The sequence below is a fragment of the Panthera tigris genome, chromosome D2 (genome assembly GCF_018350195.1).
Source record: "Panthera tigris isolate Pti1 chromosome D2, P.tigris_Pti1_mat1.1, whole genome shotgun sequence".
Classification (NCBI taxonomy): Eukaryota; Metazoa; Chordata; class Mammalia; order Carnivora; family Felidae; genus Panthera; species Panthera tigris.
In genome coordinates this window covers 18,369,256-18,396,430 of record NC_056670.1, presented here as the reverse complement: position 1 = coordinate 18,396,430, position 27,175 = coordinate 18,369,256, and the positions used below count along the sequence as shown (strand labels likewise).

Genomic DNA, 27,175 nt, shown 5'->3' with positions numbered 1-27,175 from the left:
TTCCTTTCTCCAATACAGCCACAAACACAGGCTTACTAAAGCAAAAGATGTGGACAAATATGCTTGGTATCTCCACTGAGAAGAGAAGGAGGACAGCACGGAGCACCCACAGCAGCAGGGAGGGCATTTCTTAGCACGAAGAAAGAGAAGCTCCAGCCATGAGAGCAGGAAAGATGAGTCTTGAACTAGGGCAGGCAAGTAATATAAGAATACACAGCTGAAGGCTGAGAACTGCCTACATTTGTCAAATGAACCAGCATCTCTAGATAAAGAACATAAAATCATTGAGTGAGGTATAACAGTATGAAAGGATTAGCATTAGAAGAACAGATAGCAAGACTGCTCATCATTTTATAATAAACATTATTTTCCCAAACAACGATCTATATTCTTTATGAGACAAACTAACTGCTTACCAGTTCTGCTTCAAATCCAAATACCGAACGTTGACCCCTTCTTTAATAGCTTCGTAGTTACTCTCAGATCCCTACGTGAAAACATCAATAACGTAAGCTCCTGGAGTGTAAGGATTTCTTTTCAACTTTGTATTCCCAGCACCTACTAAACGGTTCAAATAGTTATTAAATAAATAAAAATAATGGATGCATTTTAAAAATTATTAGGTAAATCAGTGAGTTCCACTATTTCTAGAGATTGAATGCGCCCTCTCTGTTTATCTGATGGCTAAAAACAGTGCATTGCAATGTCATCTAAATAATGAGAGAAACTAGCATTCTCATATAACCATAAATGTGAATTACAGAAATGAATATTATTGTTCCTTACCCAAATAGCATCAGTAATGTTTTCCTTCAGAGCTCTGTTTATATCCCAACTATGTGCTTGTTTTTCTGAAGAATCATCTAATTCCCATTTACTGATGTTTGAACTTGTCAGGCTATAAAAACTTGCTCTGTCTCTATCCCAAAGGACACTTGAAAGCTGTATGGAGAGAAGAAAAAGGTTAAGTTTATAGATTTTTTTTAGTTCTAATGTTAATGAACTATTTTTCTGAAATCTAAATTTTATATATTTTGTGAGTATTCTATTAGTAATCTTAGCAGAATTCTTCATTTAGGATTCAAAGAAAGGAGTGATCCTCAAATGGACCTTGAAAGCCAGGTCAGATTTTCATAGGCAGAAATATGAAAGCAGACAGCCCACAAAGAGCACAGTTGGGAGTTAGGAAAGTTGTAAGGTCTTTCAAAGAGCAACCAGCACATTGGAAATAATGCTCAATGTTACAAGTAGAAATAATGCTTAAATGAAACATGAGGGACACACGGCAGAGAGTCGGGAATATGAGTTTGTAAACCTAGTAAGCAAGGGAGATATTCTCAATGGCTTTTGAACTCAAGAGCTGTGTTACAGGAAAGTGAATGTGGCAGGGATGTGTATAGTTAGTTACATGTAGGCAGATTATTTTGCCTTTTCAAGTATACACTTGGTTATGAAGTACAGACGTGTTTTTTTTTAAGATGGGCACACGACTGTTTTGAGCTGAAGCCCTAATTTTCTCCGTTTCTCTTGTCACCGTGATTCTGGCCACTAATGGGTAAGGAGGCCGACAGTGAGTGAACGGAACTGGCACCAAGAGCTTAGGGGAAATTTAGCAAGAGTACAGATTAGGGCATAACAATGGAAGCAAAAGACAGGGATGAAAATGAGACATGACAGAAATCAAATCTACAGTATCTGGTAAGTAAGAAGGAGACAGAGACACACACACACACAATCAAGGTTTATACCTGGGTCACTGAAAAAACAGGGTCATGGACAGAAATAAACAGGTCAAAAGAGAAGTTTTATATACACTTTTGGTGTAGAAAACGGGAGAGAAAAAGGAATATGGTCCATTTGTTTTCAGACAGGTCAGGTTTTAGGTTCAAAGAGCATCCAGAAAGCAGATGATGAGAGCAACCTGAAATTAGAAGGGAAGAGCACAGTAGAAAGAAAATGTGCTTTCCATTCTAACGTGCCTGGGCACGGAGTCGTTCCATAACCTCAGGCAGCTTACATGACATCCCTGAGGCCGTATTCTCATTGGCAAACTGGGGAGAAAGCTCTCTACATCATAGGTGATTGTAATTGTTACTCGAGATAACAACTACAGAGCACCCACCATGCTCCATAAATGTGAGCTCCCATCCGCCTCCCTTCACTAGTCCAGAGCCTGAGGCACAAGCCCAGCCAACAGACCCAGATTTGAGTCATCCACACAAACAGCTGCAGTAATGGGAGTGAACACACTTTTGGTTAAGTCTAAAAAGCAAAACTGGTCCTTAAGCACATATATAATTTTACAAAACAGTTTTAATTCGAAGATTCAAAAGAATCCATATGATTTATTTAAGAATATTACAGTTACAGTGTGAGAGGGTTAGTATGGCATCTCATTTGATCACAATAAATATGCATCATTGAAAAGATCAAAGGTTTTATTTCATATACACTAGTGTTCATACGGAGGCAATATCAACTTCATAGGAAACTTCCAACTTAATGATTTCATGAAGAAACAGGCTCATAAAACAACGTCATTTCATCAACTTACGATGAGATCAGTACTTGGAGATAAAATCCCCAAGAGAGAAGAAACCTTCCGACCAATTCCTGAAAGCATGCCTTGTCCTTGAGGCAGGATATGTTGATGAATCTTTCCTAAACTTTCAGGTATCAGTCGAATCAGCTGGCTTCCCGATGAGGACAAAATAAAACTTTCTCCCTATGAACAAATATTGTGAAATTCGTTAAGTAAGCTTCTATAACTAAGATGAAGAACATTAACAAAAAATGCTTTGATACAGAGATAAATGATCTAGCATCTCCCTTAAAACAGATTTAAAAGAATAAAAAAAGAAAACTTTATTAAAATGATTTACTTATGAATCCATTCACATAATACTACTAATTCTACATAGGAAACCTTCAGTTGCAATTCTGTTTTTTTCATTGAGTGTCTGAATTCTGATTTTTAAATTACAGGTTCATCACATTACAGGTTCAACAAATCAAGTACCACATTTTATTCTTTGGTCGACCTACAGAGTGTATTTTAGCCAACCAGACTTCATAACGTCTAAGGGCTTCAAAGCCACCATCAGAAAATATTTCTGAAAGAAATGAATACCGCTGGCTACTATCCGGATACTGGTATTTCAGAGTCCTAGGAGAAGGGCTTTCCTTTGCCCAACTGTTCAAATCCTAGACCCTTACATTCTTCTCTTGGCTCCTGAATTCCTCTCTGGCCTGTATGGTCTATTCAAAACCCTGTATTTTTAGTTGTTCATATCTCACTTCCAAGTCAAATCACAGCTTTCCAATAAATATAAAAGAATATCTATTGTATACCTGCACTGCTGTTAGGAAACTGTAAGTCTTATCACCTCCTAAATCCACGAAGGTCTCTGTGTAGATGTCTTCACTGGCAAGGCTTGGCCAATAGCGGATGGATCCTTCTCTGGTGGCAACCATGACAGCAACAGCCTTGAAACAAGATCATAACGCTCAGCAATCACAGTAAAAAGAAGTACCCTAAAACTAGCAATCTGGTGACACTGATAAAAAGAAAACAGGGCAATTTATTATTTAAGAGAAATTAGGGGGAAAAAAACCACCTCTTTTTTTGTATTTTAAAAATTATCACATTATAAAATTGACTTTCTTTTCCTTTTGCTGTGCAGTTCTGTAAATTTTAACACACGCAAAGATCCACGTAACTACCACCACAATAAGAATACAGCACAGTTCCATTAACATCCAAAACTCCCTAGTGCTATGTATCCCTTTATGATCAGACCTTTCCCCTATCCTAACCCTGGCGACCACTATTTCCATCATCATAGTTTCATCTTTCTGAGAATGTCAAGCAAATGAAACCATACAGAATGTAACCTTTAAGCACTGTTGATCTCACTCAGCATGTCTCTGAGATACATCCAGGTTGTCACTTGTATCAAGAGCTCATTCCTTTTTACTGCTGAGTACTATTCCATTCTATGGATGAAACCATTCGTTTATTCATTCACTCGCTAAAGGACATTTGGGTTGTTTCCACCTTTGGCTATCATAAACAATGTGATATGAATGCTGTAACATTCATGTACTGTTTTTTGTGTAAACGTAAGTTTTAATTTCTCTGAGGTAAACAGCCAAGAACGGAATTGCTCGGTCAAAACAGCAAGTGTATTTTAACTACTAGAAAGTGAAAGTCAAGTAGCTGTACCACTTTGCATTCCCACCAGCAATGCACAATTTCCAGTTGCTCTACATCCTTGTCAGCACTTGCCAGTTCAAGTACTTTGTATTTCAGCCACTGTAATACGTAGTACTGTGATATCTCACTCTAGTTTTGATTTACATTTCTCTAATGACTAATGATGTGAACATCTCTGTGACATCCTTACATCCTCTTTGATAAAGTGTCTGTTCAAGCCCTGTCCCCTGTTTTTAAATTGGGTTGTTTGTTTTCTTATTAAGCTTTCAGAGTTTGTTTTACATTCTAGATATAAGTCCTCTGTTGGATATATAACTTGGAAAGATTCTCTCCCAGTCTGTAGCTTGTCTCTTCATTTTCTTGTCAGTGTCTCTGACACCAAGTTTCTAATTTTGATGAAGTCTGCCTTATCTATTTTTTTCTTTTATGAATCATGCTTTCGGTGATTTCCCAAAACTCTTTGTCTAACGCCACGTCATGATGATTTTCTCCTGTTTTCTTCTAAACATTTTACATCTAGACCTACGATCCATTTTGAGTTAACCTCTGTATACGGTATGAGGTGTTTTTTTGTTTTGTTTTTTGCATAAGGATGCCCAATGGTCCCAGCACCATTTGCCGCAAAGACTACCCTTACTTCACTGACTTGCTACTGCAGCTCTGTTAAAGACCAAAGGGACACCTCTTTGTTGATCTGTATCTGCACTCTCTATTCTGTTCAGTTGCCCTTAGGTGTCTACCTCTTTGCCAATACTAGTATCTTGATTCTTGTAGCTTTACAGTTATGTCTCTGAATCAACTTGGATAATGTTGATTGGATAATTCCTCCAATGTTACAACTTCCCTTATTTAAATTAAAAAAAAAAAATACACACACACACACACACACACACACACACACACACACACACACATCAAGCATTTAAGTCACCTACCTGAGTAGAATGTGCTTCACCTGAGGTAGCAGAATAAGAGAGAGCCACCAAGTCAGCACTCCAGTGGAAGTCACTTGGTGGCAGCTGAAGCTCTTTGCAAACAGATAACTAAAGAACAAACCCAAACAAAAAAAAATCTTTCACATCAAATCCGATTCTTTGCATATGCACCCCGACTTCATGATTTCCCTTCCTTGTACATTTCAGAATCTGAGTCATTGCTGGAAATATCATTCTACAAACGTACTTTTTTCTCACATCTTTTTGATCAGCTTTTCATCAGGCCCTTCAGTCATTTTAAAGCAAAATATTTTAAGAGATATAGAATCAGAAAAACTTAAGAGCTAGACCAGACTCTGAACATCAACTAGCCCAGTATCTTTCTAGACTAAAAAAAGTCTGCAAGACTTAAGAGAAGTCATACTTCCCGTAAAGAAGTATGTAGGCTTCCTATGGAATTTTCCCAGTCTAGTCTTGATTTATTTGACATCTAAAATCAGCATGACTACAGAGCAATTAATTATACCAAGGTGTCTAGAAAATATTTCTTAGCCTCAGCCAAATATCAGGCTCCTGCTGCTAACTCTTCATGGCCCCCAGAACTTTCCCTCACCTATGCTCTTAACTACAAATACTATCTTCTCGGCAGAAGTACAGAGGCCAGCAGACATGAAGAGTTTAAGTAAGCAAGAATCCCCAGGTCCAACAGAACGATGGCCCAGTAACAGTGACCAGTGAGTGGTTGCAAGAGACTATGCCTCATCTGGAACAGACAGGAAAATAGGTTGCTGAGGATAAGTTCCTAGAAACGCAAATGATAATCCCATGTGAGAAACCGACAACTGAAAGTTAAACTAGCAATTGCTAAAATTGGTATCATTTTTTTCCCATTAAACACCATTCAGTAGACTCAGTGAATCATAGTCCTATCTTAGAAATATATAACCTCAGGGGCGCCTGGATGGCTCAGTCAGTTAAGCATCCGACTCTTGATATCAGCGCAGATCATGACACCAGGTTCATGGGATTGAGCCCAGCATCAATCACGTGGGATTGAGCTCTGCACTCAGCATGGAGCCTGCTTAAGATTCTCCCTCACTCTCTCTCTCAAAAGAAAAAAATTAAAAAAAGAAATAAGCTCAGTTCATTAGCTAATGTGGGCAGTATTTATTCTTAAACTTCATTAGGCAGACTGGCATGGCATTCATAACACTCACTAAAAATTTTAATAACATGGATCCTATTTAAAATTATGAAAGGGGAGAAACTTTTTTTCCCAACATAAAAATGTGAATGTATGCTCTGTAATTCATACCACTACGAAAATGCAAATCTAATGAGTAAATTCAGATTGTGTCCTCCAACAACTCTAAAAATTTAGAGTAAAAATTAAGAGCCAACTGGTAATCCTTTCCTCTTCTCCTTCTAGCTTTCTCAAGAGCCATTACCTTAGTAATAGGTGACAGAGCAATCTTCCAAATAATGAGTTTCTCTTTGCAGACCAGACAAGCCCATCCACCTTCATCTATGTGAACAGTCAGCTGATCATCAACTAAAAAAAAAAGTACATAACTTACATATTTAACCTCAAAGAACGAGTAAGAAAAACTGTAACAACAAAAAAAAAGAAACAGAAAAGTAAAACTGTTAAAATTCCTTATACCAAGATCTTCTTTATGGATACATTCTTTATTGAGAAAAAAAAAAAAGTAATTACCACAGATAAAAAAGATTCATTCATATGAAAAAAATGCCCTTGAGTAATTCAAGAGTTAGAGTTATTAATATCCAAAACAAGAGAGCCATTTAACTTTGATAACCACTTTTAGCCTTTTAGCCTTTTATATTTTGGCCTTAGGTTTACTATCTTTTAATATTGGCCATAAACAAGTATCTTACTTTCTACAATATTTAGTAACATTCATAATTTTATTTTGATACAGCAATGCAAATAATAATCTCTCTCATTAAATATATAAAGAATTTCAAGAAAAAATTATTCCTTCAAAAGAACATGACTTTCAAATACCTTCTTTAAGTTTGATAAATCACTTCATTATACGTAGACATCAAGGGTTGCATTCCATAGTAAGTGACAAAACTAAATTAGTATATTGCTGTCATAAGCACTGGCGGTAAACCTCAGTTAAGTGTGTTAGCCCTGGAAACTTAATTAATTTGAGCTCTGCTCTTTGCCTAAAGCAGGGTAGAAGGGCAAAATAAAAGGCATCAATAATCTACAAGCTAAAATACTAAATCATGCCTAGGCTAAGTGTGGGCTTTTGCTGAATTAGAGTATCTGTTCAATATTTTCATTTCCTGAAAGCAATATAGCAGCTCCAAAGACTCTACTGGCAAACCTGTGGGGTCCCTGACTTAACACACAGCACTTGGTAGGTTTCCATATTCAGAAAAGTTCTTCAAGTTTACACACCCTTAAGTTTACACATCTTGATTTTGAGGGACTCTCTCCTCTGAGGCTGTGTACTATTTGTTATTAACAGTCTGGTGGCATGAACCAGGAGTATGTTAAAAGGTTTAAATACTATTTGAGCTGAAATTTTTAGAGGACTAAAGAAAAATATAATACATGCTATATATAATTCAAACAAGAAAAGTACATGATGGAGGTTACAGTGGAAGTTTAGTTGTCTGAAAACCTCTGTACCTGGGTTCCCAAGGTCTCACAGGCAAGATACATAGTTCAAGTTGATGAGAAATATTCCTTCTAGAATGGAGTACTTTAAACTTATTTGACCATCATTCACAATATGAAATATATTTTATATCATGATGCATTCACATGTAATTTAAGTAAAACACACAAAACTTATGTAACATTATGACATAAAACGCACTCTGATGCTTTGCTTTCAATTTTTTTAAGTGCTGGCCATGACCACTAAACTGATTTCAGTCACTACCTACAGTTTGAAAAACACTGTTCCAAAAAAATCACAGAAATCTAGAATTGAATCATAAATAAAAATGACTTGGGCAGATCATGGAGGATGCTGTGAACTTTGTTCTGCCAGTCACCCAACCCCTTATCCTTACTGTTGCCTTTCTGACGCTTGCGTGACTGCATCTTCCAAACTCCCACTCTAATTCTCTGCCAACAGAATCTCCTGAAGGTACTTTACGCTGATAACATAAATGTGTACATATAGCCTCTGGGATACTCCAAAGGATCCAGAAATGGAGGTAAGACTTGATCTTACAATAACGTTATTATACCCATACTCATAACATGACAGAGTGGTTATTATACCCATACTCATGACACTCGCAATCAAATTTTGAAATTGGACTGAGTTTTGCATATGCAGTGTTTACGACCACTGAAGAAGTAATCTGTGCTAAAAATGGACTCACTCTGCTTCTCAAATTTATTACATTTTGCAATTCATGGAAAACCAAATGTTACCTGTTTCTACCCCATTTAAGTGAAGGTATACCAGAAAAAGCACAAATTTCAATCTCGGACCCAGGGACAGGCTTCATTCTGAATTGCTAATATAGGCAAATGGAAATGACACTCACCTTCAGCCAATGTTAGGGCTTCCATTACTTTAACAGGGAGAGAAGATCCAAATGTTTTCACATCATAGTTCATAGACTCAGTTACACAGTGGTGTGGCAGTATTCGTGTAGGTGTTCCTCTAAAGAAAAGAGACCATACAACTTGCATCATATTTAAAATTTTCCGTTATGCTTACTTTTATGTACTATTTTCATATAAAGAAAAGATCTTTGATAAACAAGAAAAAAAATGAGCTGTAGCAGTAAAAGAAAACTCTGGCTCATGTGTACTGTGTAAATATATTTTACATTAAAAAAAGACTGACAGGATATAGGAAAATTTGGCTTCTGACTCTTATGCTCTAGTAATCAGATGCATGCTCCGTTCACTTAAACTCTTTATATGACTGTATCCTTCGCTATGTAATACAAAGATTGGACTAGATCAGCATTTTCCAAATTGTGGGTCACTGTGAGGGTCTCAATTAACATTTCTGAAAAATAAAATAGAATATAAACTAGAATTTATCCTACACTGTGGCCAAAAAGTTTTACAAACATTGGATTAGATTATCTTTCAGCTCTCATCAGCTCTGGAATTTTTTTTTTAATGTTTATTTATTTTTGAGAGAGAGAGAGAGAGAGAGAGAGACAGAGCACAAGTGGGGGAGGGCGGAGAGAGAGGGAGACACAGAATCCAAAGCAGGCTCCAAGCTCCGAGCTGTCAGCACAGAGCCTGACGCAGGGCTTGAACTCACAGACCATGAGATCGTGACCTGAGCCGAAGTCAGATGCTTAACCACCTGAGCCACCCAGGTGCCCCTAGAATTTTTTTTAATTGAAGTATAACTGACACACGTTACTTTAGTTTTAGATGTACAACATGGTGATTCGAAACTCTATGCTATGCTCACAAGGACAGTTACCATCTGTCACCACGCAACCCTATTACAGTACTGTTGACTATATTCCCTAGGCTGTACTTTTCATCACCATTATTTACCCATTTCCTAACTGGAAGCCTGTACCTCTCACTCCCCTTCACCCATTTTGCCCTCATCAGCTCTAGGATTACATGAAATCTACCAGATTTCTATAACTAAGAAATTAAATAGGGTCATGAGTATCTGCTGTTACCTGTTCTTTAATAGCAGATACAGTGTAGAAATTAGATCTTTTCACCTTGTCAACATTCAAAAAATAATGTAAAGTTACCAGTATAAAATTTATTCCATCTCTTATCATGAGGATTAAGTGAGCTTTGTTTCTTGAGAGTATTACAACAAAGATTTTTCTTTAAATGATCACTGGAAGGTAAAAAGAGATTTGAAACAAAACGCATTAAATAAAGTACAGCTTTACTTTTCTCAAAGGTAGTAAAAAAAACACTGACAAGATCACCACTTTGAAGAGCACTTTCGAGATGTAAAAGTCAAAGATGCAGTGAATTCTTTAAAAATCATGTCTCCTTGGAGCACCCGGGTGGCTCAGTGGGTTAAACAACCAAATCCTCTTTTCTGCTCAGGTCATGATCTCACGGTTGGTGAGTTTGAGCCCCACATCGCGCTCCGAGATGACAGTGTGGAGCCTTGGGATTCTCTCTCTCTCTGCCCCTCCTGTGCACACTCTCTCTCAAAGTAAGTAAAATAAACTTAAAAAAATTAAAAATCATTTCTCCTTTAAAGTATTGCAAGCATCTATAGATAAATTTTAACTATAAGCTCAAGACCCAATATTACACTTTTCTTGCAAAGGAAAATTCTTTTTTCGTAGATGAATTCGGAGGAAACTACTCAGAAACATGTTACCTTCTAAAGTTCTAGATTAATTATGAAAGCGGGATGCAGAGTATGGTTTAAGGAATGACGTGGACTGATGTGCCACACTTTTATTTGGGAACAAAACTACTATTCTTATCTCCCTGCTAGGAAAGACTTTCCCCTATTAATTTAGCTGCAAAGATAACTTCTCTTGCTAAAAGTCATGTAATTATCAGTCAGCAGATATTAATGGCAGTAACTATGTTAGGCATAACATCACTTTCCAGAATTGGAGATCCTCATTCCCACCGTCGTCGAGGGTTTTCGTATTGATTCATTTGGCCTTAAGAGAAGCAGGCTCAGGTCGCCTATTATTGCCATTTCACCAAATGAATCATGACTGACTTACAATGGAAGACGGGGGTAGTAAGGAGGCAGGTAACCACTGACTGAAATCCAATTTGTTCACTTATACACAGAGGTAATTCCATGAAAAGTGCAAAGTGAAGGCTTAAGAGATGAATTAAACTGAGGCTCGCAAAGATGGCGAAGGTCTAGTTCCCCCAGCCTTGGCATTACCTCCCCGCCCCCTCCTCCGCGTTCCGAAGGCGTCTGGAGACACTACCCCATCAGGCCCACTAACTCTATTGTTCACCAGACCCAACCGGGGACGATCACCTACCGCGAGCTCAGCGAGCTACGCCGGCCGACCGGCGAAAAGAGCGCCGGGGAGCTGACTGCAGACCCCAGGGATAGACCTTTCCTGCTTGTCGCCCGGGGCGTGGAGCCCGGCCCGACTCCGGCCAGCGGGCCCCTTCGAGTCCCGGGCCCCGGTGTCCGCGGAGAGGAGACGGCCGGGAACATGACGGAAAGGAGAGGCGACGGACACTCCGCCTGTGGGGCTGAAACTCCGCTCGCGCGCGGAGCTTGAACACCCGCGAGCGGGAGGGCGCGCGCTGATGACGTTAAAAGCACGGCGCCGAGCCGCGGGGCGTGGTCGAGGTGGCGGGGGAGAGCGCGCGGTCAGACGTCAAAGGGCAGCGCCGAGGCGCGGGGCGTGGTGGGGGCGGTTTGGAAGGGGGCGCGTCGTAATGACGTCAGAGGGTAGTGTCCCGCCGCGAGGCGTGATCGCAGCGGTGACTAGTGTGGAGGGTTCTAGGCAGCTGGCGGGTGTCTCTAGCCTCCGGAGAAGTGAAACTGGAAAGCCAGGTGCCCTTCTCGACTCCGGTGGGTGGGGCTGGCCCGCTAGCAGCCTGAAGGCAAAGCCTCTCTGCACGCTGGTCTTTTCTGAGCCTCTTGGGGAACTGGAAAGTGTCCGTCGCTGAGAAGGGAGAAAAACCGAAAAGCTGTCACTGGTTTCACTCTTAGCGTTGTATTTGTTGGTCTCTAGGTTTGTCATTCCCCATTCAGCCCCGCACTGTCTCATCCACGCTAGTAACACCCCAAGTCCACCTCTATCCCGGATCTTGGTCAAAAACTGAGGGCTCCTAACACTTTGCCCTGCATGTCCTGCAGACTCCTCACAATACACCTGCTAAATTCTTGTTTTCCTTTTGGACCCCTCTCCTACCACCTCTGCCCTACTTGGTAAAATTGGCCGATCACCCAAGTCAAAAATAAGGGCGCTACCCTAGAGTCATTCTTCACACTTCCCGCCACTGCAACAGGCTGGTACACTGCGGCTCCTGAGTACAGTCCATGGATGTCAGCCTCCCGCAGTGTATGGTGGGGAGGGCGAGTGAGACAGTAGCTACTCAGGACTATGCCTTGGGGGCAGCGGAGTGCTTCTTTATCACTACCGAGGATGCGACATTTTCCTAGTGGCTGCCATTTCCTAATTAAAAAAAAAAAATCATTTCCTTACTTTGGGCCTCATTTTAAACAGTATAGTCTCTCATACGGGGAAATCAAGAAGGAGGGGATAGCGTAGTGCGGTGGCTCTCACACTCAAGGGTGCTTCATCATCTGGAGGGCTTGTTAAGCCGCATTGCTGCCTACCCACAGCGTCTGAGTCCTAGGTCTGGGCTAAGGCTTGCGTGTTTACATTTCTAACAAGTTTCCAGGTGTTGGTGATGCTGCCATCTGGGGACGTTTTGATAACGACTGGTGTAGTAATTGAGTGCATAGACTCGAATCAAATGGGACTTGCTTCAAATCACCTCTGCTATTTGCTATCTGTGTCACCTTTTTGAGCCTTTATTAGATTACGAATAGTACTCACTTGTGAGAATTACATAATATAGATATGACTATATTTGTGGATGTCAAAAAACACAAACATAGTGAGGGCAAACAAGCTGAAAAACAGCATTTCCAATAAATAATACTCTTTAAAGAAAATCAGTAAGAGAAAGCCAGCTACCCCAATAGGAAAAGATGGAAATGTACGAAGGGCATGAGCTAGCATTAAGTCAAAGACTACAAATGACCAAAAACAATGAAAAGGTCTTCAACTTCACTAGTAATTATTAAGAGATGCAAATCAAACCATCCATCAGTATTATTTGCCAGTTGAATTAGCTGGAAGGTTTTATTTATTTATTTTTTAAATTTTTTTAACGTTTATTTATTTTTGAGACAGAGAGAGACAGAGCATGAACAGGGGAGGGGCAGAGAGAGAGAGAGGGAGACACAGAATCAGAAGCAGGCTCCAGGCTCTGAGCCATCAGCCCAAAGCCCGACGCGGGGCTCGAACTCACGGACCGTGAGATCGTGACCTGAGCTGAAGTTGGATGCTTAACCGACTGAGCCACCCAGGCGCCCCTAGCTGGAAGGTTTTAAAAAATGAAAATAGCTCATGTTGAAAGGCTGCGGGGGGAAGAGGCGCTGATGTATACACTTCTGGGGAGATTTTTATACGTTAGTACAGTCTTTTAAGCAGACAATCTATCAAAAAGCCTTATAACTTGTATGTGTTCCTTAAACTTGGCAATTAGAAATGTATCTGAAGTTTTAGAAGTTTATCTGAACAAATCACATCATAACAAAGATAGTATTGTTTATAATAGCAAGGAATATAGAAGGATACCCAATGATAGATTTATAGTATATTCGCATTATAGAATTCTATATGGTTAAAAAGACTGCATGTAGATACGTGTAATGAATACTTAAAGGATATAGGAAAATATCAAACTTTAAAAAACAGATTGGTCAAAAAATAGTATGTCCAATACGAGCCCATTTTTTTTAACTGTAATAAAGTACCTCCTAAGTATAGACATGTAAGTACAAGTGTGAGATGCTCAACCTCAACCCGTGCCTCCCTTCTGTACACCCTTCCTAAAGTACCGCCCTTCCAGTTAAGACCAAACTTTGATTTATGTGGTAGTAATCGCTGCAATGAACAAGAGGATAGTAGCCAGAACTACATCCCGTGACTGTGGCGGAATTGTTAGACTTCCATGATCACCAACATAACGGTGATAATATTAAAATGGAAAGGCAGGGAAACAATGGAGAACTCGTCATGGAAATCATCCATGCCCCAGCCAGTGTCCAAGGTATTCACTTAATTGCCCTCTAATGCCAGTGGAACTTCTTGAGAGAATGCTAAATTTCGTTGCAGCTTTCCAAGTCCTTCGAGCGGGGAAGCACGCATATTGTTTCCATTAGTTCTGCAGTCAGCAAGCTGTCAAGGGCCAGAGAGCACCTGCTTGCAGGCCGTACGGTCTGTTGCAACTGCTCACAAGTTGGCTGTGGTCCAATAAAACTCTGTTTATGGACACTGAAGTTGGAACTTCAGGGAACTTTGATGTGTTATGAGATGTTTTTCTTTTGATTTTTTAAAAACCATTTAAAACTGTAAAAACCATCCTTAGCTTGCAGGCCGTACGAATCAGGCAGCAGGCTGCACTTTGGTGAACCACAGGTTAGTTTCAGGAGGGAGGCACTGGTCCTTTATTAGCATCGGACCTAACAAAATAGAGGATGATCAATGTTTCTCGAATGAGTTGAATGAATAGATTACCATGATACCATGATGTATAAATCACAGAGAACACCCCCAAAGGAACATTTACAAGGTAGTTGTCCTATACTCCTTTCATTAATATACTTAATGTTTTATAACATTTACGTTTGTTTTATTTTCTAGCCACTTTGGCATTTTTATGGAATAAAATGGATTTCCCAAAACAGAGCCCTAATTTATAAAACCGTATTTGCAAGGGTTTAGCCTATAATGGTTTATTTAGCTTGTGATTATTCCCTGAGAAGCAGTCAGGTCCACGGTCAGAGAAGGCCTTGCACATAGAGATGAGCCTGGGAGGGCGGACAACAAAATGTTAAGCTCATTAACGTGATATTTTATCTTCACGTGTAAAATTTCAGGTGATTAAAATGTCCTTTTTTGCTTATTTTCTAAATTGCCCCTATGAATATACGCATCCTTCAATGGCTCTCCATACATGTAGGATGAAAACTAAGATTTTCAGCATGATATTGAAGGTCCCCCCCCCCCCCCGCCATGATCCGGCTCCTATTTCTCTAATTTTTTCTTGTATATGGCATCAACGCTGAATTAATTACAACTTGCCTATTCTTATTTCCTCTTCTGTGAAAAGGGGATGATAGGTATTTATTTAAATTACAGGACCGTCGAAGTATCAAACGTGGGAACTCGTGCAAACACTCAGGAGACAAAGCGGTAGGAACCACCACGGTATGGGCAGCGACACCTCTGTGATATTTAGCTAGCTTCTTGTAATTAATTTTTATCTGCCTCATCTCTCCTTCTGAACAGAAGCCCCTTGAGGGCAGGTGCTAATCTGTCCACTCCATAGCACAGTTCCTTGTCCGTGGTAGGGGCAGGGGATACTTATTTCTTGCACGGAAGCAACTAATTACAATGTTTCTGTGGGACTACTGACAATACTGGTTCCACCTTTAGCCCTCCATCTTGTTCATGTTTGCTCAATGACCTCCCTTGTGTTCCAGGCCCCTTGAAGATTGACATACATACCTTAGAAATGACCGCCAAGGCTGGGAGGAATGGAGGCTTGCTTTGGGCTCCCATAAATCTTGTAGAGATACCATAGTGTTTCCCCTGCGCGATGCCCGGATGGTGCCACAAGATCTAATTACAGGTTCGAGGTCAGGTGCATGCAAGCCCTTTGATCTCACTATAGTGCCCTATAAAATCTCTAGACTAAGGTCTCAACTTTGCGGAGAATATTTGTGCAGCTGCCTGAATGGTCGTCCACCCGAACTCCCATCAGTAAGTTACCTTGAATAAAACTGTGTGTAAGCTGAATGGAGTCACCTGCTTCGTTTTCCAGTCTTTCAATGCTGTCTCAGTTTGGGGGATACTTTACTATCCCTCCCTCAACTTCTAACAGTTTATAAATAGAAAATAAAAAAGACAGTAACAATCTTAGGTAAAGAGGAAATGAAGGGAACTTGTAATTACTACTCACTTTATTTGTAATGTCAGTTTTTTCCCTTATTTCTGAATCTCCAAAGCCAAATTCTAGTGAGAAACTGAATGTGATAAAGTTCTATAAGAAGTGACAGACACAGATAAAGTTCACTATAAATTTTAATCCAGGATATAAAATGTTCCCTAAAGACACAATTGAACATTTTTGTATTAGAGAATAAAATGTAATGATCAAATTCAATTTTGTCAATACTTCTATGGCACAAAGAGATCCACCCTTGTCGTTGTGTTTTGCCTGCTTTCTGAGAACCACACCCTAACAGCAAATTGTATAAAGAATGCAAGTAAAGGTTGTGAAAATGATTGTCACAGATGTACTGCTTCCTAATTCAAAGAACATAGAGTTCGTTCATTCACTGAGTTCACTTTATTCAATAATAAACTCCTTTATGTAGAATGAAATCTAATACTCTGTGCTTGTCATAAAGTAGTGATTTCTCCTTCCAGTATAATCAGTGAACTAATAAATATGTAGAACAAGGGAAAACCTCTATTTTCATTACATCAACATAGTTATTTCTTAGATTCTGGCATCGTCAATGTAAAAAAAAAACCACTTTTTCTTGAGGCAACAGCAAATTAACAGCACTGGCTTGAAATATGGCAAATCTAACGGCTCTCAGCATTGCTTTATGAGTTCCGAGGCATTTGGGTGCATAAAACTATAACCATAAATAAAAATGACTATTGTCCTCTTTTTAGAAGAGTGACAAGTTCTTAACGTTTCATGACATTGTACAGAATAGAAAGAACTAAGCTTTTTTCAAATGTTTTAGGGTTGAAAATTATTTAGGTTTTTGCCTCATTGAGTGAAATTTCAAATGTATTTAACTGATGAAAAGTAACATTTGGTTAGGAATTATACATTTTTTAAAGATAATTGTCAAAAGACATGCCTTTGGGTGACTTCAAGGTAGAATTCATTTTTACCTCTTAATAATACCTGGCAGTTCATGCCTCACTTCCCACAGTAACAAATGCGTGAATAATGAAAATAGAAGTTTTCTTATTCAAAGGATAGGCTTCTTAACCCTTTTTAAAACTCGTCAGGCTTTCGCGTGCTAAGGATTTTGAAAGCCACACACATTCAAACAGTCTCATCCCAGAGGAACACATATTCCTAAACTCTCATACCTCTGAAAATACAGGAAGTATGGAATGTAAACGTTCCCATCTTGTCATGTGATGTTTACGATTTCTGTAGGTCTGTATGTGAGGTTCACTTCATGAGATTATCAGAATTAAAAAAAGGTAAGATTCTCATCTTCTAGTAAAATTAGACACAAAGGAGGTAGAATACTACCGAGAGGATTACACAGTGATTGGAAAACTCACCTAAAATGATTAAGCCTTTTATTTAAAATCCCCTTTTAAAAATTGTCATGTGACAATAGTTTCAATCTGTAATGGCAGGTAAGAAAAAACAAATGAGGTGCCACGTTATATTAACTAAAGTATTCCAAGATAAAAGAAAGTAAAACACCTGAAAATAATCTCAGTGCTAGAGACATTTAGAAAGTTACCGTGATTAAAACTCTGAATAAAAAGGTCTTGAGAACAGGTGCATCTCAAAACAATATTTTACCCACGCTGGGAACAAATCGGCATACTTAAGATAACTTGCAGTGTGACTCCCAGATTTCACATCCTCTCTCTAAGTTCGTTTATTCCTGTGACCATGTTTCGCTCTAAAGTCTCTCGCGTTCACTTCATCGGGAACCACTTCTTTATGCGGACTCAACTTTGCTTGTTCATTAATCTTCTGTATATCCCGTTGGGTTTTGAAAGAAGTTCTTCATGTCTCCCACGTTCTGTGATCTTTCCTTGGTCAAGAACAGCCACCGTATTAGCATTCTTAATGGTGGACAGACGGTGGGCAATAATCAACACCGTCCTACCTTCCATGAGTCGATCTAGAGCTTCTTGAACGAGGTACTCATTTTCAGCATCCAGGGCACTTAAACAGGAAACCCACATGAGAAAGCAAAGCTGTCAGTGCCACCCATACTGCGTATTTACGTGTTTCCTGTTGCACACACAGCTGTCCTGAACCGGCAGTGAATTTTCACTGCGATCAAAATGACAACCTCTTGGGTCTACTATCTACTTCTTATAGTGTAAAGATACTACAAAGGAAGCTCGGAACCCTTGATTTCCACACAACTTGTGGGACCGCTGCTGAGTAGAGTGACTCGGGGCTCGTCACAAGCGTGTCTAGGTTGAGACTAGAACACTCAACAGGCCAGCCTGTCCACTGGCCTCGTTAAGTCACACTCGGTCACTTTAAAGTGGAAGGGGGGAAAACGGCATTTTTCAGCTGTATCACTTTGAAGTAAGGAGTAATATTTGGTAAAGGAAGAATGTAGCTTATACAATCATACATACGATTAAGATATCCTCACCTGGTTGCTTCGTCTAGGAGAAGGATTTTGGGATTCTGAAGAAAGAAAAATGTTAAAAAGAAAAGGAACACAATTTTATTAGGAAAACACAAACTCTCAGGAATAAAAAAAAAAAAGTACTGATACACGACACAACGGGGATGAACCTTGAAAACATTCTGCCAAGTGAAAGAAGCCAAACCCAAAATTCTACAAACTGTAGGACTCCATTGATCTCAAATGTCCAGCAAGGCAATAGAAATTACAGTGGTGATGGCCTGAGACTAGAGGTGGGGAGAAGAAAATCTACAAGTGTGTATAAGGGAATCTGGGGTGATAGAAATGTTCTAAAATTGGACCATGTGACAGTTGAACAATTGTAAATTTCCTAAAGGTCGCTGAAAAGTACATTTAAAACTGGTGAATTTTATGGTATGCTTCAATATAGCTGTTTTTTAAAACCTTACCTAAGAGGACGCCGGGGTGGCTCAGTCGGTTAAGTGTCTGACTTGATTTTGGCTCAGGTCATGACCTCACGACTCGTGGGATCGAGCCCCACATCAAGTTCTGAGCTCACAGCTGGAGCCCGCTTGTGATTCTCTCTCTCTGTCTCCACCCCTCCCTCACTCACACACACTCTCTCTCTCAAAATAAGTAACCATTTAAAAAAAAGTTTTAGGGGCAGCTGGGTGGCTCAGTTGGTTAGATGTCGGACTCTTGATTTTGGCTCAGGTCATCTCATGGTTTGTGAGTTCAAGCCCTGCATCGAGCTCAGTGCTGTCAGCACAGAGCCCTCTTACAAATCTCTCTCTTTCCCTCAGTCTTTGCCCCTCCCTCATCCATGCACTCTCACTCTCTCTCAAAAAATAAATGATAAATAAACTTAAACAAAATTTTTTTTCATAAAAAAAGTTTTAAAAGTAAAACCTCACCTATAACCCTGAGGGGAACAGTTATACAACAAAGGGGAAGGCTATCATTTGCTAAGAAATACAATGTCTGGGGCCTTAAGCTAAAATGGCTTTCCCTCTCTTCTTAGGAGTCCTGTATAAGTATTTCCAGTCTGTACTACTATTAAGTTGAACAGGTGACTATAGACGATACAAGGAATCATACTTGTATTGTTTGATATTTTGAATTAATCACTGTTTCACTCATGAGACTGTATACTTCAGGACGGAAGGTTCATGTGCCAAACTTCTCTCCCTCCAACAACTCTAGCTTAGTCCTGGGCTCCTCATATCCAAGAAATACTTGTTAAATTGGGACGAGACGTAGCCGGTGGAACACTCCCCACCCATCTTTCACCAGAACTCTCAACTACGTACCTCGCCTCCCCCTCCAAAAAAAAACAAAAGGAAGAAGAGTAGTAAATTACAAATGATAAGCTCTCTAATTAAAAATGATAACAAGAACAACAAAAAATCCCGGCCAAGTGGCTTGAAGCTTACCTTAAGCAGAGCACGGGCAATTGCAATCCGCTGTTTCTGTCCACCTGACAATGACAATGTTTTTTTTTTTTAAAAACTTGAAAGCCTTAACAAAAATTCTTGGTAATAGGATTTTCTGATCAGCTACGCGGCAGTTTGAAGACAGCTTCTTCCAGTTAGTCACAGCTGAGGTGGGTCGGGGGACAGAGACCTCTGTTTAAAATATACTGTCGCCTCACCAACCTCAAAATTAGTAACAAACATTATTATCATAGCTAACATTTACTGAGGAGTTCCGATGTGCCGGGCACTGTCTGAATGTGTTACGATGTTATCTCGTTCAATCTTGAAAAAAACCCTATGAAGTAGATTCTGTAATCATTCCCTTTTCACGGATGAAAAACCAAGGCAGAAAATAATCAGTCTGAGGTCTATAGTTGGTAGGTGGCAGAGCGGAGGTGTGAACCAACAGCGAAGGCCTATGCTCTTAACTGCTACACGCACCGCTTCCCTTGCAGAACATCCTGTGTGGCAAGGAAACCAGAAACTCAAGACATCAAGGGGTCTCTGAACAGTATGTGAAGGGGATGGGAGCCGATACGGGCGCAGAGGGCATCCGTGGTGCTGGGGCCTGTCATTCTGCTGTTCTACCTCAGGGCGCTACTCCCCACACCTTCCGTCCTCATGTTGTCCTCTTGTCTTTCCTTTCCTGGGGGACAACAGGCACAGGGAGCAGTCTGTGTGTGTGCACAGAACAGGAGAAAACCAAAAGAATAAACCACCGGGGCGCCTGGGTGGCTCAGTCGGTTAAGTGTCCGGCTTCAGCTCAGGTCATGATTTCACAGTTTGTGAGTTCGAGCCCTGCATCAGGCTCTGTGCTGATGGCTCAGAGCCTGGAGCCTGCTTCGGATTCTGTGTCTCCCTCTCTCTCTCTCTGCTCCTCCCCCATTTGCACTTTGTCTCTCTCTCTCTCTCTCTCTCTCTCTCTCTCTCCGTCCAAATTAAATAAACATTAAAAAATCTTTTTAAAAAATATTTACTCTCTGGCCCTTTAATGAAACTCCTGGTCTAACGGGCAAAGTACAGAGTGGGGAATAAAGAATTCTTCAATTTCAGTTCTGTTCCTGATTCACAGCCTCTGCCTCCCTGGACAGATCATCTTGCTACCCTGTGTTTGTCTTCTTTTCTGCAAAATTCAAGGATTTCAAGTTGCAAAACACATTTTTTCTCAGGTGAGAAAAAAGCTGCTGTGGCTATTATGCAGTGGGACACTGCGTGGGAATCTGGGAACACCTTTGGGGTGGAAAGTGAAGGACACTGGGGAGCAGTCCACATACAGAAGAAATTTTAGAAAATGGAAAGGCAAATTGCATAAACTCTAAGGACAAGAGCCTAATTAGAAATTAATACTGCCATACGAAATGCTGGAGAGTTCTTTGGAACAGCAAGTTTTCGCTACAAAGCAGTAACAAAAAGGTACCTGAGAGGAGAACGCCCTTTTCTCCGACCACAGTGTTGAATCCTTGGGGGAAATTCCGGATGAAAGCACCTGCATTGGCTACATCAGCCACTTTTTCTATCTGCTCGGCAGTCACCGAGGAGGGGTTGTCCGCACCGTAAGCAATGTTCTCGGCAATTGAGCAAGAAAACAAAACTGGTTCCTGCAAATTGGAAATACAACATATTTATTGCAAATTTCAACACAGACTTCAAACATATCTAGTAAATATAGTGAAGCTTAATACAGTACTTATATCTAAGAAACTATTAAGTTGCTCCCCAAGAACACACAGTTGGCCGCTGAATAACATGAGGGTTAGACGGGTGCTGATCCCCGTGCAGTCAAAAATCTGAGTATAACTTTCGACTCCCCAAAGACTTAGCCACTAATAGTCTACTGCTGACTGGAAGCCTTACTGATAACATAAAGCAGGTGATTACTATGTATCTTGTATGTTCTATGTATTCCATACCGTATTCTTCCAATAAAGCAAGCTAAAGAAAATGTTATTAGGAAATCATAAGGAAGAGAAAGCACATTCACAGTCCTGCACTATAAAAATCCACATATGAGTGGTCCCATGCAGCTCAAACCCATGTTGTTCAAGGGTCAGCTGTATACTGTTTTCTCAATTCTACTCCCTCGTTCTCCATAAATTCGCCCAGCCGACTTCTAAAAAATTCATGTTGTTCCACGAACAGGACTGATTTCATCATTATACTGCAGGAAATGAGATTCCACAGCAGGTGCCTGGCACACGGTAGATACTTCATAAATGCAAGCTCCTCCCCTTAGGAATTGTCAGGTATGGAAGATGCCGAGTCCACCTGAATTTTCCAGCTGGGGGCTTCCCACTGAGAATCAAGGGGGGAATCCATCTCTCTTCATTACTTTTAGAAATATACACAAACCAGGGTGGGGACATGACATTTTCACAGAACCCTGTGGAACAGTCCTGAGAAGCAAATAAACCTCCAGCTTCTTTTCTTCATCCCTAAACAATATGCACTGCTGGTATACTTATACAACCAAGCAACCCCCCGCCCCTGCTCCTCGCCTAGGGGAGTGGGGGCAGGGGTAAGGTCTGAGGGGAGGCTCAGATATGCCTGCTGTGCACATAGCCTGGTAATAAAAATATAAACAACTGCGTCAAAAATTCCCCGCGCCAAAGGGTCTCGGGAAAACAGCCCCATCAAAGCCGCCGTATTACACTAACAATTTTGCCTCGAAATCCGCGACCTCTTTGCAAGGAGACGCCGGCTCTCGCCCGAACCTTGGCTTGCTTACTATCCCTGAAGCCCATTGTGGGAAACCGTAGACTGTGCTGGTGACAAAGATGGGAACTGTGGAGGAGTCAGTAAAACGTAGAAAAGTTCTATTGTTTTCTCCTCACCCTCTAGACTATCTGCTCTACAAAGTAACATTAGTCCCCAGCTTTTGATAAAAATCGGTTTCGATTGGATCGAGTGTTTAAGGTCTGCAGGATACAGCTCTGTTTCCAAATCTACAAAACCTGTGGGTGAGCTCAGTTCGGTACATCTGGAAAACTCCCTTCTCCTTTGGGAGGGTCAGTCTAAGGCAAAAATAAATAATAAAAGCAAAGTGAAAGGACAAGTACAATAAAAATAGAAACCTCTCTTCCTACCTGACTCACTGTCCCAATCTTGGATCTCAGCCAGACTGGATTTAGCTGACGGATATCATGGCCATCGAGACTGATAGTTCCTTGTAGAGAGGAGAGGAAAGTCACGGAGTGTCACGGGGCCAATGACTCATGACAACAGAGAAAGGATCTGGTGGAAAAATTCCACACTCGGTTCTTTTAAAGATTACAAGTACATTCAAAATCTCCAAACAGAATCTAAAATCAACATGTTTCATGGAACTTCCGTGTCTCCCGTCTCCCTGCGGCGGGTAGCTGACCGGCCCGTCTCCTCGCTCAACCATGCAGCTCACTTTGCTGCAATGGCTTCCTTTCTGGAGTGACTCTGGGCCCCGCAAGAAGATGCACCTGTGCGAAACTGACTCAGGAGAGAGTTACATGGAAGGGGGCAAGCAGCGAGGTGCCCGCTGGCTGTCACAGACGCTGGCGGTGGTGGCACGGCTCTGAAGCTGGCACCTGTGACGGTGGCTGCCTCATCCTGGAGCTTGCGGGCCACGTCAGCGTCAGCAACCACCTCGAAGGCCTGGTTCTGCAGTGAAGTTACGAGACGTGTCCTGGGAGTTTAACCCCGCCAGTGATTTTTTTTTTTTTGGCTCTTTTATTCTTCCTTAAAATATCTCTTCCTGCATAAACGCAGTTGGAGGAGAATCATTATCCACCACCGAGAATCTGATACCAGAGCAGAACATCTAAATAATCAGATGTAACCCTGCGACCCTCGCTAACAGAATTAATTCTACGACGCTCAGTAATGCTTGGTGGTGACGGTGATGGTGACTCAGAAATGCCATTCCTTCTCAGTGGTGTGGGATTCTACAAGCCAGCTGTAAACGTTCGCCAACTGGCAAACATCTGAGGTCTTTGGCTTAAAAAGTACAAGTGTATATATATTTATATATAGTCTACCCAAGGCTGGGATTTATGATAAGGCAGTTTATGATAAAGAATCCACAGGCTTAATGTTCTGACTTGCTTTGCATTCACTTCACTAGGATTTTTCTCATTTCAGAATTTTATAGCAAGTAGAGTGAATCAAAACGGGGATTCCAGAGGCAAACAGTGGAGCTAACACCCATTTTAATGCAGTTGGCTATTCTGTGGGTCAGGATCCGCAAGTCAAATACTTATCTGGCACACAGCCAGCTCTCTCGTTGTTTTAATCAAAAAGCACAGCTACAAAAGCCACGAGACGTATTCATTTTAAATTAATGATGTGTTTTTTTACTAACAAGCAGTTGTTTTCTTGTTGAGAAACATCCTTGTTGTCTCAATCCAGAATGAAAGCCATACATAAGGACTATCTACTTCAGGCTCTGATGTAAAGAAGGATATAGACTTTATAATTATGTGTGGTGATGGATGTTAACTAGACCTTCCATAAGATATACATACAGCAAATCAGAACTAACATAATATTATATGTCAATTACATCTTAATTGACAAAGGACATAAGGACGTAAAATAACATGTTCTCCGCTCTAAAAGATGCTATGATCCAGTTAAAAACAAAATAAAAACCAGAGCGAGAAAAATCCATTAAAAAAATTCCTACTACCTCAAAATGACTTCAAGAAAGCAGTCACAAACTAGAAGTGAACCACGGACTGCCAAATCACCCGTCTGCACGCTGGCCACGGGGCAGTTCACGGGCGGATGCAGCCCGAAGGCTTCCAGAGAAGCTTTACAAGCTGAGCGGCTGGCACAGAGAGGCACTTACTCCAAGGCTGCTGGGCAGTGATGCTCTGCCACACGTGGGGCACCTTCCCGTAGCTGCGGGGCAGCCCTGCCTGTCCTCTCCCAGGATGGGGGCGTCAGAAGGAGACACCGGCACGGGAGAGGAGGCAGGATTCAGGAAGTCGCTCGGGACTTGAAGAGGCCAGACAGGAACTCTACAAACTGCCTGACGGGGCTTCTGTGTACTCTTAAGAGGGACCCCCTTGTATAGGGGCTTCCTTTCCTGGGAACAAACCCTCTGGCATCCAGAAGTCTCACACTACAAGTCGTTGCATAATTTGGTCCTCTCCCAGAACACAGGGGTAGGGGGGCTCTGGAGAGGCCTCCCACCCTACCAGGCGATGACCCACTCACCAGAAATGGGGTCATACAACCTCAGCAGGAGGGACAGCACCGTTGATTTGCCAGAACCACTTGGGCCAACCAGCGCCGTGACCGACGCTGATGGGATACAAAGGCTGAAATCCTGGAATATAGGCACCTCCGGGCGAGTGGGGTAGGCGAAATGCACGTTCCGAAACTCCAGAGTGCCCTGGAAACTTTCCTGGTTTAAAACGACCCCTTCTGAAACAAGACAGAATACGAGTTACTTAACGCAAAGATCGAACGGACAGCGGAATTCCATTCTCCCACTCGTCTGACTCCAGGCGGTGCCGGGCCACGGCCACCACACTCCCCCGGACTGTGAGCCCTTCCCGGGCAAGCCAGGAAGAGGCCTCCGTCTAACGCTCACCCGGAGCCTGCTCTGCACGCACTCTGTGCGAGGCATGATACCTCTGCGTTTGTCTGAGCCTCATGGCCCTTGATGGGCAGAGCTGACTGTCCCAGTTTTACCGACGGGACACGGAGTCTCAGAGACAACCACCTGCCCAAGCCAACGGGCAGCGGAGCTACCGTCCATCCGTAGGGCAGTCTGGTTTTGAACCCGATTGCCTTCCCCCTCTGTGCCGCCACCTCGAGTTCCTCGGGTGCAGGGTTTATCTTCTCTTCTCTAAATGTCTTGAGAGAAGGATGACAGAGGGCTGAGCATTGTACACCAGCCACAGAGCCAGAGGGATCCGAGGGCTGCTCTGTCCTCGTATTCCTCACCCTGCCGATGACTCGGGAGAAGCCACTCCATCTCCCTCAGCCGGGCTTACTTCCTCCAGCCTGTCACACTGGAGAATACTGGGGCTGAGCAGCAATCAGTGTCCTGGGAGTCAGCGAGTGACGGAGTGGCCACTGCTTCTGTGTCACGTAGCTCCCCGGAGCACTAGCTTCTAGAGAAGGAGTTGATGAAGGAGATGGCTCTAGCCAATTAACACCAGCATCCGCTAGCCCTACCCCCCTCCCCAAGCCAAGAAATTTGGAGGCTTTTAATGTGTGACCTGCCTTCCTTTCCCCCCCGCCCCGCCCTCGCCCCAACACAAACATCAAAAGCCCTACAGAAGACAAATCTGGCGGACTGGCCAGGGCCCTTCCCATCTGTACCCCCGGGTGGTACTCGCTTCCTTCCTGCTGCTGGTGGTAACAAATCACCGGCAGGACTGACACACTGCATGGTCAGCCCCCACGCTTCCTTTGTCTTTCCCCTCCCACTACCTGCCCCTCTGATCACCCTTTCCGTAACGTGGCAAGGACAACATCCTTGTCATGCTCAGCCTTCACAGGTAGAGCTGGTCTAACTGTCCCAAGCCACATTTTTTTTTTAACTGTTTAGTTATTTATTTTGAGAGAGAGAAAGAGAGAGAAAGAGAGAGAGCGCAAGCGAGCAAGGGAGAAGCAGAGAATCCCAAGCAGGCTCTGAGCCGCCAGCACAGAGGGGAAGGGAGGGGGTTCAAACTCGTGAACTGCGAGATCATGACCTGAGCTGAAATCAAAAGTTGGATGCTCAGCCAACCGAGTCACCCAGGCACCCCCAAAGCAACATTTGTCTAATCCCAGCAAAGAACAAACCCGTGGGATACCCACCGTCAAAAGGCAGCTCAGGCTTTCTCTCGAGGAGCTCCCAAAGGCGTCCCCCGGCACCCAGCCCTTTCATCAGCTCCGAGTAGAAAGAGCTCAGACCTAAGGACAAGAAGCAAACATACTCATCACCAATGCCAGGAAACAACCATCTGCTACAGCCCTCTGCAAACAGTAACGGTAACTTGCTTTTAATATAACATCTGTTCACTTTCAAACAGGATTTGAGGCAACTGCCTGGGAATCTGTACTCAAAATTCCCTCTATCTCATACCCTTGTTTGCCTTCAGCTTCTCCTCCTCCGATTTCACTGATTTCTAATACAGATTTCATGTTTGATTGGGAATTTACAAATGCATATAGCCACAGTAATCAACCACTGAATTAAAATCACAACGTTACAGAGAAAAGCTACCTAGTGAAAAAACAGAGCAATACAAATAGAATATAATGCTTACTTAAAAGGAATATAAAACATCCCAATATTCATTTTAAATTCATATCTGCAAAATCAAACCCCGTTTCAAGCACTCGACAAATACAACTTTTACTAGGCTAAAAACTGAAAAGGAATTTGGAAAAGTTAAATTTTCCAACAATCTTTTTAAAGTCACCTTTGTTTTTGTTTGTTTTAATGTTTATTTATTT

At 41.7% G+C, this 27,175-nt stretch overlaps 2 protein-coding genes across 5 annotated transcripts in view; both read right to left on the bottom strand.

Annotated features, from left to right (window-relative positions):
- NUP133 (nucleoporin 133) overlaps positions 1-11,371 on the bottom strand; it is a 55,413-nt gene extending 44,042 nt beyond the window's left edge. For 2 of the 4 annotated variants that reach the window (XM_007085999.3, XM_042960620.1), the window contains exons 1-8: positions 11,116-11,371; positions 8,695-8,813; positions 6,600-6,703; positions 5,152-5,259; positions 3,352-3,486; positions 2,555-2,725; positions 787-942; positions 417-487 (exon numbers count right to left, since the gene is read on the bottom strand). In XM_007085999.3, coding sequence (XP_007086061.1) covers positions 417-487; positions 787-942; positions 2,555-2,725; positions 3,352-3,486; positions 5,152-5,259; positions 6,600-6,703; positions 8,695-8,813; positions 11,116-11,297 — 1,046 coding nt within the window. In that variant the 5' untranslated portion in view covers positions 11,298-11,371. Of the gene's footprint in view, positions 1-416; positions 488-786; positions 943-2,554; positions 2,726-3,351; positions 3,487-5,151; positions 5,260-6,599; positions 6,704-8,694; positions 8,814-9,810; positions 9,940-10,842; positions 10,941-11,115 lie in introns of those variants that run through there. The other 2 variants (XM_042960621.1, XM_042960622.1) reach the window with 2 other exon arrangements.
- A 4,593-nt stretch (positions 11,372-15,964) lies between these two features.
- The window catches only part of ABCB10 (ATP binding cassette subfamily B member 10), a 33,609-nt gene continuing 22,398 nt past the window's right edge, over positions 15,965-27,175 (bottom strand). The window contains exons 7-13 of the mRNA XM_007086000.2: positions 26,534-26,629; positions 24,938-25,147; positions 22,831-22,910; positions 21,165-21,345; positions 19,706-19,749; positions 18,276-18,310; positions 15,965-17,830 (exon numbers count right to left, since the gene is read on the bottom strand). Of these exons, the coding sequence (XP_007086062.2) occupies positions 17,611-17,830; positions 18,276-18,310; positions 19,706-19,749; positions 21,165-21,345; positions 22,831-22,910; positions 24,938-25,147; positions 26,534-26,629 (866 nt within the window). The 3' untranslated portion in view covers positions 15,965-17,610. The remainder of the gene's footprint in view (positions 17,831-18,275; positions 18,311-19,705; positions 19,750-21,164; positions 21,346-22,830; positions 22,911-24,937; positions 25,148-26,533; positions 26,630-27,175) is intronic.